The sequence below is a fragment of the Amblyomma americanum genome, chromosome 1 (assembly GCF_052857255.1).
Source record: "Amblyomma americanum isolate KBUSLIRL-KWMA chromosome 1, ASM5285725v1, whole genome shotgun sequence".
Lineage (NCBI taxonomy): Eukaryota > Metazoa > Arthropoda > Arachnida > Ixodida > Ixodidae > Amblyomma > Amblyomma americanum.
This window is the reverse complement of record NC_135497.1, coordinates 352027631-352046454: the sequence shown is the minus strand read 5'-3', so window position 1 is coordinate 352046454 and position 18824 is coordinate 352027631. Positions and strand designations below refer to the sequence as shown.

The window sequence follows — 18824 nt, the reverse complement described above, 5'->3', positions numbered from 1 at the left end:
CCGCTCGCGCTCGCTCTCCGCCTCTTCTTTTATTCCCGTATCACCATGTAGTAATAAGGCTAACAAGCCCTTTGGAGCCTAAAGCACAATTTAAAGAGTGCATCACCTGAAATTAAAAATTTGGCTTATAGGACTCTGGTTAGACCTATAACTGAGTACGCGAAAATTGTCTGGGATCCTTACACAGAGAAAAACCGTAACAAACTGGAAAGGGTCCAGAGTTGGCTTCACGGTTTATCTTCAACAAATATGGTCGAACTGACTCCCCTCCAAACCTTTATCCAAGTGTGACCAGTTATTTGCATACATTGCACGTTACCCCTATTTGATTTGTTAAAATTGCTTTTTTTCTTGTTTGTGGTTTCCACTCCTTTAATGGCCCTTCAACAGGGCTGATAGTATCAGTAAAAAAAGAAAGAAAAAAGAAAGAAGGCACAGTATATATTGTCATCTTCCAAGTATTTCCATAACTGACGCTAATAACATCTTCAATGGAATCATGAAAAGCCAGCATTTTTGTCCTCACGTCTCTTTGGTTGTTTGTCCTCTGAAATGCATCACAATGGCACAAATTAGAGCAGTCATCTCTTTTAGCTCTGCACACAATTGCCTCTTACTTCATACCACATAATAGTGTTATGTGTCACCCAGCAAAGTTGACCAGAACATGTGTGCATTAAGCTGCACCCTCACAGCAAATTTGTTGATTGCTAGCAACATGCAACCATGGACCTGAGTGAGAAGAAAACATGTACAGGTGAGGAATGTGACAATGCAGTGGAAACCCCATTGGTCTGCACATGCAAGCTCCACTCTTCCCAAGCACCCTTGGCATAGTAAGACACGCCGTGACTGGAGAGATGCCTCCATTTAATCAAACCTATAGTGCCTTTTGAACTCAGGTGCTTAGTTAGAGCCTCCCTATCCGTAACCTGGGATACGCACTCCATAGCAGCCAGGGTCTGCTGAGATAAGAAGTGGTCTGGCTCAGCCAGATGCAGCAAAACCCCTGTGCTGCAGTTGCAGTGTGCAAGACACTCTGCTGAAAGAAAAATATACTTACCTGCAGCACATGTGGCGAGCATGGAAGTGTCTCTCACTCTCTAACGCACACACCGCCCAACTGGTACCCCATAGCTACATACTTCATTGGTTATGTTGATAAGTACACAGGTAAACTAGTCAAGGAGATGCAATGACTAGAACAGGGTGCCAAAAGGGCGATCACACCTTTCAAAAGTAGTGTCCTGGGGATGTATTCATAAGAGTAGCCTCGATACTGCTGTTGAGAATTTGCCTTTTTCGTGCTCTTCTTCTGAAGCTTGGCTTGCTCGAAAAACCTGAACCTGAGCTCGACAGACATGGTTTCTTAGTAGAATGAAATCTTTCAATTTTATTGTTTGCTGGGTCCCCTGATGTGTGGGGCATTTATTGCTTCACATTGTCTTCACAGATCTTGAATACAGAGTCCAAAAGCTTGCTGACCTCATTGTGCACTTCCTGAGAATTTTTTTCCTCTGATATTATTCTTTGACCACTTCCACCATGGCCAAGACAAATTGAGTTTGCCACGCTCGTGGAGGCTTCTGCTATATTAACACTTTCCAAAATGAGGAAATTTGCCGAGTTTGATGACACTGCTTGAGTAGTTTTCAGGATCTTCTGATCTCTTCTTTCAGGTGGGCTAGTAATGCCCACACAGTGAATACACGTGTATGAAGACCATCAAACACATTTGGTGCATTTCAGAGGTGAGTGGGCACACCTTGTCAATTTTGAGACTGTGTGTGCGAGGACTTTTGTGGACTAGGATTGCACAGCCCATGCACCTTCTTCATTCCTCTTGGCAGATGCAGTAATTGCCACTGCAGATCTCTGGTGGTTCTCGATCTGGCTCATCTTGCTTGTTCTCTTTTTTTTACAATGTGGCCTACCCTCTCCATCAAAGAGTTTTGTGTCATGTCCATCAGTGCAGAGATGAGCTTGCAACATGATGATTCCTATTATTTTCCAGGAAACAATGCCTTAAAGTCCTGTGAATTCTTTCAAGATGCATGTTCGTGTTGATGCCAAGCCTTGTTCAGAAACTGTAGGCCCACATCTCCTGGTAGCGAGCATAGTTTCCTCCGAAGTACTGAATAAACTCCTGAAGCCTAGGGTCCATGTTGGCTAGAGACGACTCGAGAAGCTTAGCCATCTCATTCTTGTCACTGCCCTCCAGCAGCACATTCTTCTTTCCTTTTTCTTTTATCACCTAAATAATTCTTCACTTGAGGTGGGCTCATGACTGTCAGCCAGGCCTTCAAGAATTCAGATGCTTGGTTTTATGAGGTTTAACACCCCAAAGCAACTCAGGCTATGAGGGACTCCGTAACAGAGGGCTTCAGATAATTTTGACTACCTGGAATTCTTTAATGTGCACTGACATCGAAGAGTAAGTACACGGATCTCCATTATTTCGCCTCCACTGAACTCGCACCTTTTGAAGTATTCAGATGCATCATGTGACGTGGAAGTTCTGGTTTATGGTGGTTTTTTGAAGGGCTCTGGAAATTTCGACCACCTGGGGTTCTTTCACTTGCACTGACATCGCACAGTACACGGGCCTCTAGAATTTCGCCTCCATCAAAATTCGACCTCCGCGGCCGGGATCGAACCCGCGTCTTTCGGGTCAGCAGCCGAGCACCATAACCACCGAGCCACCACAGGGGAAGTTCTAGTGACAGGGTTCCTGTGGAGGACTTCATGGATTAAAAAAATGCTGCCAAGGTTTGCACATGCATTGTTCTGCAGATGAAGCAGGCCATAGGCAATACTGCTCCATACTCATCCACCATCAAAAGAGTAACCAATTCAAATTCTTGCCCTATTGTTCCAAGTGCAGAATCAACACATACTGTTCATGACCCCAATACCTTCAGCTGCTCTTCCTGGGACGCTGTCATTAAAGCGGCAGTGAAAGCAGGTCTCAACAAAGATGCGATGTGCATAGCAAGCTTAAGGACGCTGCTTTACAAATATCCTCCAGCAAGAATTTTTCAGGCGCGTTTTGTGCAAGCTGAGTTATCTGTAGTCAAAATATGAATTTCCACGTCTTCATGCCTTTCACTCTCCTCTAGTCACTTTTTGCACACTGAAATGTTTGCACTCCTCCACCAGCTCCTCGCACTCGCCCCCTCTGCTGGCTGCCAATGCACGAACCAATACTAGCAGTCCGCTGCTGAAGTAATGAGCGCTACATGACACAACGAGCACGGATTCGGGCGAAAACCTAGCACCGCAGGTCACCGCTAGGTGCAGAAGCAGGAGTTTTAAAAATTGTATTGTAAATTATTGGCTCACGGCAGGTCCTGTACGCGGCATGAATGCTCATTGGTCTCTACATAATGTGAGCATTTTATAGACAACCTCAAACACCCTTCTCAGGGACTCTATAAGGCAAGAACAAAGTGGACTCTATAATCTAGAAATAATTTTTAAAGGTCGCTGCTCGCAGAAGCTCACAATCGATTAGGGCGACATACCTCACCACGCGTCCCTTACCTCGATGATGTTAGAGAGCATACGGGGCGAGATTGAAGGCTGGCTCTTCTGCCCACTGTCGTCATCGGGGTAGGGGACATGCTCTGAGGTGTGTCATCCTAATCAGTTGCGAGCTACTGCGAGCAGGAATTTTTAAAAATTATTTCTAAATTATACGGTACACGAACAGCTTTCAAATTTGACTCGAATACCCAAAAAGATCGCTTCTACAGATCTGTTGTACTAAAATATGCCCATCGAAATCATTTCAGGGTCCCTTCAACCACTGCACCATTGCCCATGGAGTGGGACTCACAGGGACAGAAGAATGTAAACTGATAATGACTATTAATTAGTGCATTAACACTCACGTCATATTCTTAAGATAGAGCTTAAGTGCCCATCCAATTTTTTTCAGTACTGTCTTCATGAGAACTCCTTTCGAAAGGTCATCAGGAATGCTTGCCCTTTCACGGTCAGCCATAAGGTCTCCTTGATTTGGCTGCACTTTCTGCACTGGTTCAGGAGGTGCACCACTTTTGCACTCGATTTAACAGTGCAGCTAGCGCCACCTGCACTTCTGCACTTGATGTGACTTCGTGCTGTATGAATTCTTCCGCGATAGCTTCCCAGAGAGTGCTCTTCTCATGCAAGCAGTGCAGTGTGCTCAATACCAGACAGCTACACGGCCAAGTGGCGTTGAGACAGCTGTGTGCCCATGCCAGATACAGCATCTGCGCCATGCCTTCACCAAAGAGCTCAAATGACAGTGTGTGTGCATGCCCGTGTATGTGCATGTAAGCGACTGCCTGGCAGGTGCACTACATATGGGTTCTCACCTTTCTGTCCAACCTTGCAAGTTTCTTTATGCTATATCTGTTTTGTGTGCAAATATTATTACATGCAGCACGATGTAGCATTTGTATAAGAGGCAGATGGTGAGATCTTTAATATGTGGATGATAACGTTAGTGATGACTCGCTGCAACATCATCCGCACCTCCGCTTGCAGTAGCGACTGTCTTTGAGGTCACCGTCAGCCGACACCTTTGCCAGCCAGTCAGTCTCTGATAGTCACTCCGCTGCACCGTCTACTGACAGTGAACACGAGTTGTTGAGTTCAAATAAGTCCAAGTTATCAAGCAACTCTTTTCTGCTGTAATTGGCTGACAACTGCAGATTTTGAAAGAACGGCAACAGCCTGAGCCACATGTATAAACTCAAAGGTCATCTCGAGCAAGTCTGAATAACTTCTTGAATTCCAAGTTCGTTGCCTCTCTCTCAAGTACCCGTTGACACAGTGATGGTCAACCTGGCCCACTATGCACAATGCAAGAGAAAAGACAGAGTCAAATTTTCATCACTTTTGGAATTAACAAATTTAATGGCCACTCCATGAGATGTGCCTCTTCTAACAAGTGCACGCTGCTGAACACAACTAGCACAATCCCGTGCATAGTTAAAACCGCGCGATAAACACCAACACATGGCCGGAGCAAACGAACATTTCTGCACTTTTGCACTCAATTTGGCCACTGCACCGGGAGTACTAGAGTCAGGTTACACCCGCGCTGCAAGAACTGGCACTGCACTGGCACTTTTGTGAACAAGTGCAGAAAGTGGAGCCAGATAAGGAAACCTATATTCAGGTGTGCGATGTTGGTATCGTGCCCATAATGTGTCCTCTGGTACAAGACCTTGAAAGTACTCTCTTCTCTTGTAATGATCATAAAAGAGAAGCATGTCTTACCAAACTTGCAGCTTCCTTGACTTTACATCGCAAGAGTCTTGTTGCCTCGACTTGGTCAAGCCACTCCAGGCATGTTGCAGCTGTAGAACGTCCTTGTACTTCTGTCGGTAAGATTTTATAACATACAGATATTATTAACTTGCACACCTGGATCTCTTCCTTCATGGAATTCTGTAAAATGTGGAAAAATATACTGTACAAAATATTATGTACAACGGTGTTCAAATTGAAAACACTCAATGTCAATGACAAATAAAAAATGCTCCTGTGCTCATCAAGCATGGCTGATAGAAAAAAACAAAACATTGTGGATTATGTGTACTCTAATTTGCACTACGCTGTCCCCACTTGTAAGTGTTTAAAAGTTGAAACTTCGCACCTTGCAGAATATACAGCGCATTTTTTTTCTCAAAATTGCTCAGTATATCTTCAAATTCCCAATGCATTTCAATCACGAAGGTTTGTGATACTCGAGCTGTGCTTCTGTTGCCGCCACCTGAATAAACATTTGAATGCGGGTTTGCTAGCTGCCCCTAGTTGCTCCCTAAATAACACCCACTTTCACGCAGAAGAGTGCAATTAGGTGATAGAATACTGGAATGCAATATGTTATTTGGATTGCGGACATGTGCACCCGAGGATACTGAAAGCATGAGCCTTTCTTAGAAACAAGACTTTTTTTTTTCTCTTACAGTCCAGATCATATATGATCAGCGCTTGCATATGCATTTTTGATGCACAGATTGTATACGCGGAATATATCTACAGAGTGCGGAATTTGTGCCGAAAATAATGGCAATTCTTCCAGAGCTTAAGTACATTCACTTTTGCAAGAGTGACAAGCCATAAGCAAACATTTCCGTGTGTCGATTTTCAAAAACGCAACTTGATTTCGCCCGACAAGCAACTCTGGCTCCCAATTTTAAAAGGGGTTGTCCGCAGCAATGTAACGACGAACATGTGCCTCTTGATCGCCAAGTAAGCTTTTTCGCGTGCAGCTGTCATATATAAAAGCTTATCGAAATCGACTCAAACAATTAGGGCCCTTAATTTTGCCGAAAGGAAATCCATGCAAAACGAAAACAGGATGAAAGATGAGAGGAGGCAGAACTTCTATCTAAGAAGGCACATCACCGGCTTTGCAGTTAAACATCTGTATAGATTTATTTACAGTTCACACTAAAAGAGTTCGCAAGGTATTACGCTAGGCTGCGACTTTCCCTTGTGCGATCCTCGTTTTCTATCGCTTGCTGGGCCAGCTAGCAAATGGATCATAAATATGCACACAACAGACTGTGGCGAACGATTCAGCACAATATTTGTGCGCAGGTTAGAGAAACGAGCAGTTTTGTTCTCTAGCACGGCAGTCCAACCAAATACCGCTATATGGTGTCACTTATTGTCAAAGTACGCATACAACATATTGAACACTGATGTCGCAGTCGTCCTACAGAAACCTTTTTTTTTTTAATATCCCGTGCGAAATGTCAGCACTAACAAAACCTATGGACCTCCTTCACCCCGCGACGTCACGAAGATGCGGTGGCGCTGACGTTAGCAGCGACTTTCGCATGGTAGGCAAAACAGGTTCCGCTTGCCCGTGCTTACCGCAGCTACCGGCGGCTGCTTCAAGCCTGTGCACTGCAGAAGCAGCATGAATTGACCAGCTGCGTCACTGCTTGATCCGCGTAGTAGCATAAAAAATATTAAATTAGCCTCGATAGGTTTCTCGCGCATAAATGGCGCATTCGGAAACTGGCTAACAGGCATTGGGCCACTGTAGTAAAGTGCGAAGTCTGGGAGTCGATAGGCACTGCCACTCAATGCACTTACAGCATGCAAGTTACTGCGTTCATTCACCAGAACTTCAGGATAGTAGGCTGATAATTGCTCAAGGAAAAAAAAGACATATGCAGCTGCACACGTACTTATCACCTTGAGCCGGAGTGCACGAGGCGCCGACAGGTTCACTCGCCCCCCAAGGAATGCGTTTTTTGTTAATAGCACACCATGTTTTAATGGCGCGTTTTATTACATTTAATATTTACTTGAAACTGTTTCTTGATATGACGACGTAATTATTTCATTCGAGCAGAAAGAAGTCTGGTAAGTTGTGTCAATCTTGCGCGGTTGGTGTGCTTTGAATAGCGTGCGTACCTTAAGTGTGCTAAACGCCATATGCTTTTTCACTGCATCATGCATGTGTCATGTTTCATGAGGTAGTACATGATCGCGAAGCTTGTATGGAAAGAAGCAGCCGCAGGCGTGCTACTAACAGACACGTGGCGAGATTGAGAGGGGACGCGGCAATGAAAAGTGTTTTCGTTATTCATGCATGCGATATGTAACTAAACTTGGTGCAAATATGGAATTCCTACGCTAGTTTCAGTAATTCCTTTTATTTATAGCTATACCTGGTGCAGTTCTGGGTAAATATAATTAACACCGTCAAGTTCCTCCAAGGTCTAAATAATTGAGTAGATAGTGTGCAGTTTATTTATGCCAGCATGTACATAAAGCCCTGTTCTGTACTATGACGCGATTAGTTCTTTTTCTATATGATTAGTACTTATGCATGCATAGTTACATGAAAACGTTTCTTAGAAGAAATAACTAACACAGTACTGCACGTGTAGGGAAAAAAATCGAGATTTATTACGCTCCACAATGTCTCAGGAACAGTTTGCGACAAATGGAATCATTTGATTTTCATGCGAATTACGAAGGTGAGTGATCCAGTCGCAGAAAATGTGAGAGGTCACAAAACGAACCTTAAAGTTTATTCCCTCGTTTATGGCATCTTCGCTTTCGCTTTGGTCAAAGAAATGCGGCACTGAAATCAAAGAAATTACCTCACAATTTTTGACGACCACACTTCTAAAAAGCGTAATTTATAAATTTGTACTCAATATTTTGCTATAATTTTTTGTCACGAAACTAGACTTCAGGGCTAGGAAAGAAAATAATTCTAGAAATCAAAAATTTTACTAAATCGAAGAGCTTAACAAGAGGACAAGTCGGCCTGGCTGGTGCGTGGTCATGCGGCTAAACACAGCGCTAAGCTAGACAAGAGATCAGGGACACGACGCTGTCCCCACTTTTCGCACAGCGCGACACGTACGTATGTCAGCAGACGATGAGCGCATGTCTGCTCCGACGAAACAAGGCCAGCACTTCCCCTCACTATTGTCCCGAAGTAAAATCATTCCGGCTAGTGCAGAGTGTCAAAACTTTTTTTGTTCAATGCCTAGCGGATAAATAAACGGCAGGAACGCTTTCTACTTGTTTACTACTAACCATATATACAATACAGTGACAAACTATTTCTCTTTATAGGCCGCACGTGGACAATGCGAGCTCGTGTACTTCGACAAATTACTAAGTTGGAAGCATCGACCATTGCTATGTTTCGCAGAAACTGGAAACGCGCCTACAAGCCTTGAAAACCCGCGCTCAACACCTATCCGCGACGCCACTCCCCGACCTTTTGCCTACCACGAGCTCGCTAGCGACTGTAGCGCCACCTCGTTTGTTTACAAACATGAAGGAGGTCCATAGGGGCTTTGTCAAGCATTCTCCAGAACTGTCTACATGCATGCAATGACATGCAAAGTCGACCACTCCTGTCTGTCGGTGCACTTGTGTCATATTTGAGTCGCCTGTGGCTTGTCGTGCATGCACATCCCCATGGAACTCGGACCGTGTTTAACCTCATATCTTTAAAAGCTGTATGCTACACCAAGAAGTGGCAACTGACACAAATGCACAACGGTCGAGCTCGCCCTTTGAGCACGCTCTACACAGGCCACAAAAGGAGCACAGCACCGAGCACGGATAAATATGAGATACGAGAAGCTCGCAGAAAAAACTCCCCCACCCCCCCCCAAAAAAAGATACATTCAGAGACGTCACAGTAGCTGACCGCGCGCAAGTTCATGCATGATATATAAATAATTACCTTTGTCGTTCTCAAGGGTAAGCTGCAGGCTTTCGGCAGGGAACTGGTGTACTACGCAGCAGTCACGAACCAAATTTTCCAGTGTTGCAGCCTGCTGCTGCACTGGTCGTACTTAAGGGATGCTCCTTCTGTCTCCAACTTCTGGGTATTACTAATACGCTTCAGCATGTTCTTCCGCTTAGTGAAGACCTTGTAGCACATGCTGAAATCTCTATAATGACCAGCATCATTGTGGTGAGAGTCATGGTCACCGTGATCAGGTTGATGTTGACCCTCGTTGGGATACTGATGCTATTCCAGACAGAAGCAGGCAGCGAGAGCGGGGCGCGCACGCTCGGAAAAATGTGGGGAACTCTCGGAAAAATCTAAAGAAAATGTGCTTGTCCACAACCAGACATGACGTCATCATATGTCACGAGCCCACTGACGTCACATGTGTGACGTCACGTTTTTTGGCCTAGCAGCATTTCCAGCCTACCTGCCTGAAAATGGTTGTGTCCTTGTCGCAACGCCGCCAAGAGTAAACAAAAAAGATGGTGGAAACTCAAAGCAGTGGCTGCATTGGTATGCGCATCTTTTGGCATTTTTTTCTCTATAGCTACAGGTGTGTTCCCGATTAGAATTTTGTGTGTTATTTCAAAGATATTCAAGGCCTTAACAGATGCGGAAAGTTTTCTCTGTGGTTAATATTAATACATTTGTGGCAGCATGCCACGATATATGCGTCCAATACTATATATACAAGATGGACGAATGCAAATAGAAACCAAAAACGGAATGTGAGGAGTGCAATGTCTAGCTGAGCATAACAAAAGCGAAGAATTGTTTCAAGGCCTCTCACAGGCAATAATCACAGCCTACTAATTGTTTTAAGTTAAAGAAAGCACTGCGTTAGTTTCTAAACATCACGGAAGCTTTAAAATAAACACTAACACCAATCTCTGTCATATTGCTCTATTTTACAACCAGTAAGCCCAGGTGTCCTATATAGAGGATACAACGCCACCTTTTATACAAATTCGGTCCTGAAGAAATCTTTCATGTATATATGTTTCTTGGGTGGCAATGAAGTAAAATACAAGAAAAAATATCCCTCAAGGGGTAAAAAAAATTGGGGCCGAAAGGGTTAAAACATTATTTTACTGTTCCCTAATATAATCTCGACTCCAGTATTTTTTGTTAGTCTGGTACAACATGACAAACAACTGAATTCTTTCAATACAAAATTCATAAAACATGATGCATGCTACCTCAGACACACACGATATGTCACTCCTCGCATTAGAACTAGTTATGGTATGCAGATAATCTCTTATGTTGTTTCGGTTCATAAACTCCCTTTCATCAACACTTTATCTCAGCATTTCAAAGCTGTTCGTTCATTTAAAAGGGTTATTAGACTTAACCTTCTCTCAACTATTTGTATACTTGATATTTGTTTCAATGATCCTCATTTGCTAGATTTGCTGTTTCATATCCCTGGTGCTTTATTCATTGCGTTATTCAGACGAGTTATTTTCATTTCATCAGATGCATTGGTTCCTGTTTTTGTATTGATGCATGTATCTTTTTGTAAACAATGTCCCACAGTGCTGCTGTAAACGCATTCCTGTACTGTATGTTTTTACTTGGTGCCCAGAGCCTCATCACTCAGACTTATCTGCCTCGAGCTCTGGGCTCCAGGATTCTTGATGATCCAAAAAATAAAATTCCAATTCCAAAGAACATCAATGCCAGTGCTACACCTGCAACTATTGCTGCTGCTGATGGTGATGGATTAGTGCCCATGCCCTTTAAGCGGGTGGGCACCTTCACATGGTGTCTGGCCGGGTATAAAAAATTAAAACAAAACAAATGTAAAACATACACAACCAGTCACTTGTCATTGCGTACACGTGCATGCAGATTACCCCTCACACGCACACGCATAAAATTCATGAAGGCAAAGGCGCTGCAGTGCCCACAGTCATCACCTTATCGAGCAGTGTATGGGGGGAGCCTTCTGAGGTGGAGCAGTTCGCGAAGGAGGAAATGATTACAGTTAACATCCACCCGAGCGCAGGCATATGGCTTTTGAAAAGAAATGCTACTCATGGCTGCATTGAAATGGACACGTTAATCGTAATCATTTCCTCGCTGACCTGACAGATCTCGTAACCGCCACATGCATATGGTTTACTCACTGCTTGTGCTTGATCCAGTTATCAGTGGCCGCTTTGAGGGATGCCTTGAGCGAGTTCACCTGCAAGGATGGAGCCGTGCGATGCTATTAGGGTAACAAGGAAGCGGATCTTGCGTAAGGCATATGGTCAGCAAGAAAAAGAAATGGCAAAAGAACTGGTTTGGTATGGTACAGTGCGGTACGGCATGGCATGGTACTAATATGATATAGTGTAAGGGGTTAAACTACTGATAATGCACATGGCATATTAGAGACGTCACAGTGAAGGACACCTCATTTATTTCGACCACCCTGGATCCTTTAAAGTGCACTGAACCAGACAAGCTGGGCAGCTACATCGCAAAACTCGACAAAAATCAACCCCTGTCGTTTCTCGCCATCAGTGCTATCTGCGTTTTCCCCTATCTGTCTTCTCCCCGTCCCTTTTGTTTCCTCTTAAGACATCAAATGCTGCGGCCAGCAACATCTTTTCCTTCCATTTCTTATTTCTTTATTAATTTATTAAACCAATACTACTACTACTACTCAGAAGGGTTGAAATGCGGGCCAGTTGGTTCATAGTAACTTGAAAAAAACCAGTCACAAAATACAAGGGACAAGAAAAGGAGTGTTCATGCCACAACGACTGGACTGTCAACTGAGATTTATTAGACAAAACATAGTCCCAGCAAGGCCACCAGAGCATGCGCAACAGCCACATCACAACTCACAGCGCATAGGGCACACAAGATACACATCTACCGTGACTGGCCTAAAAAAGCGAATTCCTTTTTGAGTAAGCGCACCGAGGTTGTGCTAATGCAATCTTGGCCTGACAAACTGATATGGTATGCTTCCTAGATTTTTCGCTCTTGCTTTCCCTTGCCTCTACCAAGAATCATTACATTGCTGAACAGTGGATAACACCCACACTCATTACAATGGCGAGGCAAGTTGGCACCGTCATCAGACCCCAGGGAGGAGTGGTGCTTATGCAGCCGGTCATTACTACAACGACCTGTTTGGCCTATGTATACTCTTTCGCATGTGAGGGGGAACCTGTACACGACCTAAGCGACACACGCCGTGAAGCGGTTCTTGGGTTCTCATGCTGCGTTGTGCAAACGTGGTTCCTTTCCCTGCCTCGAGAAATGCGCGAGCACAGACCCGAAAGCTTGAAAGGGGCAGAAAACACCACACTCACTCCCTGCTTGGCCGCAAATTTTTTGATGCTGTGGCTCACTTTATGCACGTACGGCATGACCTCAAGTTTCTTGCATTCAGTTGCTCCACCATCAGCCTGCTTTGTCCGTTCTTTCAAGAGCTTCTGAAGCAGCGATTCAGCCACTGCTTTCAAAAGATGCTTAGGGAACCCCGTGGCTCCCAAACGTTGGAACTGATTATCAAGGCTCCTTTTGATAGCGTGGTGACAGCTTTTTTCCAGTGCATTGCAGAAACCATTCATCACAATCCCTCTCTTTACAATCTTAGAGTGCACAGAACCGAACGGTAACAGAGCATTCTTGCTTCTAGGCAAAAACATCCAGCATAAATGACTATTGTCAAAGAAGGTTATTTGCAGTTCTAGGAACCAGATAGAATGATTGTTAGGGAGTTCATGAGTGAAATTAAGGGCGCGTGAAGAAGCTTTAAAAGCACTCAAAACATCGTCTACTGCTGCAGGCAGCGTGTCATTAGGTAAAGCTGTAAAAGTACTAAAAAATCGTCCACGTACCGAAAAACTTTGCACACACGCTTTTCCTGAAGTAGTTCCTGAAGTGTTCTGTCAAATTTTGCTAACTATATCTGAGAAAGCACTGGAGCAACGCTAGAGCCAATACATATTCCACTTTTCTGAAGGAACAAGGAGCCTTTGAATTCTATGTGGTATGTCGGAATTCAATGTGGCATGTGACATGTCGGTTGATGCCTTTTTGGTGTTATCTTTTTACCTGTCATCAACCGTTGTTGAATTCAAAGGCTCCTTGTTCCTTCAGAAAAGTGGAATATGTATTGGCTCTAGCGTTGCTCCAGTGCTTTCTCAGATATATTTAGCAAAATTTGACAGAACACTTCAGGAACTACTTCAGGAAAAGCGTGTGTGCAAAGTTTTTCGGTACGTGGACGATCTTTTAGTACTTTTACAGCTTTACCTAATGACACACTGCCTGCCGCAGTAGACGATGTTTTGAGTGCTTTTAAACCTTCACGCGCCCTTAATTTCACTCATGAACTCCATAACAATCATTTTATCAGGCTCCTAGAATTGCAAATAACCTTCTTTGACGATGGTCATTTATGCTGGATGTTTTTACCTTTCGGTTCTGCACACTCTAACATTGTAAAGAGAGGGATTGCGATGAATTGTTTCCGCAATGCACTGGAAAAAAGCTGTCACCACGCTATCAAAAGGGGCCTTGATAATCAGTTCCAACGTTTGGAAGCCACGGGGTTCCCTAAGCATCTTTTGAAAGCAGTGGCTGAATCGCTGCTTCAGAAGCTCAAGAAAGAACGGACAAAGCGGGCTGATGGTGGAGCAACTGAACGCAAGAAACTTGAGGTCATGCCATACGTGCATAAAGTGAGCCACAGCATCAAAAAAGTTGTGGCCAAGCAGGGAGTGAGTGTGGTGTTTTCTGCCCCTTGCAAGCTTTCGGGTCTGTGCTCGCGCATTTCTCGAGGCAGGGAAAGGAACCACGTTTGCACAACGCAGCATGAGAACCGCTTCACGGCGTGTGTCGCTCAGGCCGTGTACAAGTTCCCCTCACATGCGAAAGAGTATACATAGGCCAAACAGGTCGATGTATTAATGACCGGCTGCGTGAGCACCACTCCTCCCTGGGGTCTGATGACGGTGCCAACTTGCCTCGCCATTGCAATGAATCTGGGTGTTATCCACAGTTCAGCAATGTAATGATTCTTGGTAGAGGCAAGGGAAAGCAAGAGCGAGAAATCTAGGAAGCATACCATATCAGTTTGTCAGGCCAAGATTGCATTAGCACAACCTCGGTGTGCTTACTCGAGAAGGAATTCGCTTCTTTAGGCCGGTCACGGTAGATGTGCATCTTGTGTGCCCTATGCGACGGGAGTTGTGATGTGACTGTTGCGCATGCACTGCTGGCCTTGCTGGGACTATGTTTTGTCTAATAAATCTCAGTTGACAGTCCAGTCGTTGTGGCGTGAACAGTGCTTCTCTTGTCCCTTGTCTTTTGTGACTGGTTTTTTTCAAGCTACTACTACTACTACCAGCCGCGATTAAAAAGTAATAAGTCTAGCAGAAACTCGAGGCACAATAATAATGAAGGCGATATTACCTTGACTGCTGCTACCACTACTGCTGCTAGCACAAGGACCGTCAGCCATATGTTGGAATGTGTAAAGCTCAAAACTTCAAAGTGACATTCGAGCGCATCTAGTTCAAAAGCCGAACTAGGCGCAGCACCTGAGGTCCAAGTCCCTGCATCCTCCTTTAGAGTTCGTTCAGCTTTTCGTGATGGTTCTGGATAGGTGTGCTGCTATAAGCTATATAAAGCTATATAACACAACATGATTCCACTAAAAGCTCCATATCTGTGCCATTAGCATGTATACTGTAGCCGCAGGACGGGAGACTGATGCTGGCCCCTTGAACTCTAAGAAATGTCGGCAGGAGCACAAATATTTTACTTTTTTTTCACATAAATAAAAACAGGTGACATTACAAAGTAAGATAGATACTTCCGCTGCGTAACCCTTGCAGCAGAAGAATTACCGACGTATAAAAGATATTCTATGTCTCTTTCATGTAAAAAGATACCATGCTAAATGCTACAGAATATCTACAGAAAAGCTATGGAAAGAAAAATGATAGGCGTAACATTAAGAGACCAGAAGCGGGTGGTGGGTGAGGGAACAAACGCAGGTTAATGACATCCTAGTCGAAATCAAGAGGAAGAAATGGGCTTGGGCAGGGCATGTAATGCGAAGGCAAGATAACCGCTGGTCCTTAAGGGTAACGGAGTGGATTCCAAGAGAAGGCAAGCGTAGCAGGGGTGGCAGAAAGTTAGGGGGGTGGATGAGATTAAGAAGTTTGCGGGGATATGGTGGCCGCATCTGGCAAAGGACAGGGTTAACTGGAGAGACATGGGAGAGACCTTTGCCCTGGAGTGGGCGTAGTCAGGCTGATGATGATGATCTATGAAAATATACGCCAGCGTTGCTCCTCCACTCGAGAGAGTGAACGTGGGTGCACATATTCGGACGACGCGCGTGTTGTAGCGCAGTATATCTACAGCATTACACAATTTTGTCCACAAATGCAGCTGAGCACCATCTGTCGTGAACAGCGCCAGATCTTGGCCAAATTTTGCACTTACTTTATGCATAATTGTCTGATGTTAACCTCTAACCCTTTTAGCCCTGATTTTCATATACAGTCCTAGAATTTTTTTATTCCCTTATTCAGGTCCTTTACTTTGGCTAGGGAACCAAAAAGTAAAATCATATCGTGCATATGCATGGTTACCGAATAATGAATCGTGCTTTCCCACGAGGAGGCCACAGCATAGTGGTTGAAACAGTCCAACTCAGGACACGATCTTTTACCCTTGTAGAGGCCTTAGGTGCACATATATTTTTCATGTGACAAAAATCACGTCTTGGTTACCTTGAGCATAACTTGAGCCGAAGGCCACAATTGATGTGCATGAAAAGCCTTGAAGCAGTTTGTTTTTCTCCATTCCACAAACATAGACATGTACTATTTCTTTTCTTTCGCTTGATCGTTGTTTCCCGATACAGCCTTCAAGCTTTCACCGCTGCCACTTCTTGGCCGCTTATTCATCATACAACTCAACAAAACATAGCAGAACACTTCTTGGTCGTAAATAGCCAGTGGTATAGATTCGGTTGTACCAATAAGTATCTTCGACCAGGGGCAACCCAGAAAAATTTGTCCTTTTCCATGGGCGCAGTAAGGAACATGATCGTCTTCCACTATTTCGGTGCTGGCAGATAGTGCTGTTTTGTCCTCAACACATAATAGCACATACCTGCAAGGCGGATAGGCCATTACAATGCGGTGACTGTAGCCAGGGATTGCACTACACTGGCGGTGAATGCAAACACGACCAGTTTTCGACCTTTTTCTATTCTACTATTTCTACCGCTAATCTTCATCTTCCTTCATTACTGCTTTTAATACCTCTACATCTCCTGCCCATTTTGCATGTTCAATCAATTCTAGTCACACGAGTCTACACGAAGACGCTTTCACCCTGAGAAAATACGAGGTGCAGTTTTCCTCTTTGAAAAAATTTTAAAAATCTAAACAATCATGCGAAGAAATCCTCTTTAACTTAGCAACACGCTTGACCACCAAGCCGTGACGGCCTCAAGTGATGACATGTACAGAAATGAGCACTACTTTTATATTAATATTGTCAGAGCAAAGATTTTAGTTGGGTTTGGTCTCCAGTAAAGTGAAAAAAAAACACGGTCCATTTGCGCAATTAGGCCAAATCCAAATTAGGTGCGTTAGCACTTAGGTTTTCACTTCGGTTCCAGTGTTCGGATCCACTGTTCTTGGACGGATGTTGTTTGGTTAGAGATAATGGGTTAATGCCCACATATGCGGAAATGGTCATTCTCAACTTTTCATTCTAGATCCCTGGGAGTCCTCATATCACTTCTGGTGCAGTGATGCATTGGTTAAGCGATGCGCCACTACCTTGCGATGGCAGGTGCTTGTGCGACCCAGGCTGCTCTTCCTGATCCAACCTCATGCGACCTATCATTGAACTACCACATCCCAAGGTGGTCAGTTTTCTCACAACCACGTGGGCAGGTTATGCGACGCCACAAGGTCTCATGTGCCAAGTGGCCCACCTAGGTTGTAATCCTCCAGTGATTTTTTGCTCACAACGGCGACGACGTATTTGCTGAAGACTGGGAGCCTTAACGCTGTCATGTTAAAATTCCGAATGTGGCAGAAACATGGTGTCGAAGGTCATCATATTCTAAATTTGTAAGCCCTTCTCAGGAAAAGCTAATTATTGGTGTAGCCAGGGATGACAGTACGTCGAGGAATTATTTGTTCTTCCAAGCCGTGAGAGAGTGAAAATGTGAAAAGTATCAACGCTTTTTCAGGACAGAGACTGAAATCATTACGGGTCACACGACTAAGCTTTGCCGCAGGTGTGTTTGAGACCGTTTGTCTATGTAGTATACGTGGGGCCTTGGCCCTCAAGCTTTTTCATCTTTCTGCAGTTCGTTCTTAGAGTGTCAGCTCTACTGGTCACGTTTCGAGCCTCAGAGTTATGCTGATTCCACGGATAGAATCCAAGATGGCGGCCTCCACAGCAATGACATTGTATCCCATGGTAGCCGAGGTGGTTACATTAATAGAATAAAATAACAGGCGGCAGCGTGACGCCCGAGCACCATAACTCTAAACTAAACTATGTTAAGCCGGTATAAATGTCCCTGTCTGGCAGGCGTCAAAGTCGGGCCACTTAGTCCAGAGATTCGTGCAAAATTTGTGGCCAAACCATTTGCCGCAGAATGTCCCGGATGGTGTCATACAATTCAGCGTCTTGTGCAGCATAAACTTACAAGTTGGAGCCTAGCTCATGGCAGGGATTCCAACCGGCGACATATATACTCCCAATTCCACGTCTTTAGGAATCTTCATATGAACAGTGTGGCTCAACCGCTTGTCGCATGCAGAGTGTTCGAATGGCGGCATAAGATTTCGGCTTTAATGCAGCATAAACTTACTAGTTAGTCTAGCTTGCGGCAGGGATTCGATCCGGCGACCTATGTTAGGTGTGTTAACGCTCGGTATGGTGAGAGAGAGATGTGGGCTGCATGTATTAGTGCTAGCAACGTTGTGGCTGACTGGCATGTGGCACTGCAGCAATAGGCCACAGCGTTGAAGTGGTGACCAACCGCTCACGATCAACCGTTAACTGCCACCTGCCAGGGTGGCAGGGTGGGCGCGCTGCCTATCCAGTGTGCGCAACGCAATCAAAGCAAATTTTTGCAGTCAGAAACCAACGCCACATACATGAAAGTGAGATTGAGGTGTCCACTGACCCATGGAGCCAGTTGTGAACCTTTCCTTTTGTGAAAATGAACGGCCTCTGCAACGCTGTCAACGCCAATGAACCCAATGAACGCCCGCGGCTAGTGACAAGGGATGCTTTCCCGAAGTGCGCCGCTGACTAGCCTAGTGTAGCTTTCACTGTACAATAGGTTGGAAAGCTCTGCTCGTACCTGTTGCCTCAGGTATGCAGATAGCCCGGAGAGCTGCGACACCTGGAATCCGGTGATCTAGCAAGCAAAAAAAAAAAAGTACAGTAATGCTGGGTTCTTATCGAAGCAGACAATAAAGAAGCACCCGGATACAATAAGGTCATGGTACTGCATGCATTTTTCCCTACGTGACTGCAAATA

At 44.6% G+C, this 18824-nt stretch overlaps 1 protein-coding gene and 1 long non-coding RNA gene across 3 annotated transcripts in view; both read right to left on the bottom strand.

The window, feature by feature from the left end:
- The window catches only part of LOC144115566 (uncharacterized), a 74666-nt gene that overhangs the window by 55023 nt on the left and 819 nt on the right, over positions 1-18824 (bottom strand). For both annotated transcript variants that reach the window (XM_077649995.1, XM_077649994.1), the window contains 2 exons: positions 18645-18701; positions 11413-11471 (listed from right to left, as the gene is read on the bottom strand). In XM_077649995.1, coding sequence (XP_077506121.1) covers positions 11413-11471; positions 18645-18701 — 116 coding nt within the window. The remainder of the gene's footprint in view (positions 1-11412; positions 11472-18644; positions 18702-18824) is intronic.
- LOC144115567 (uncharacterized) lies at positions 426-9640 on the bottom strand. Its single transcript, XR_013311453.1, has 3 exons — positions 9230-9640; positions 5272-5372; positions 426-547 (listed from the first exon to the last, which is right to left on the bottom strand). It is a non-coding gene; the product is annotated as an uncharacterized LOC144115567 (long non-coding RNA).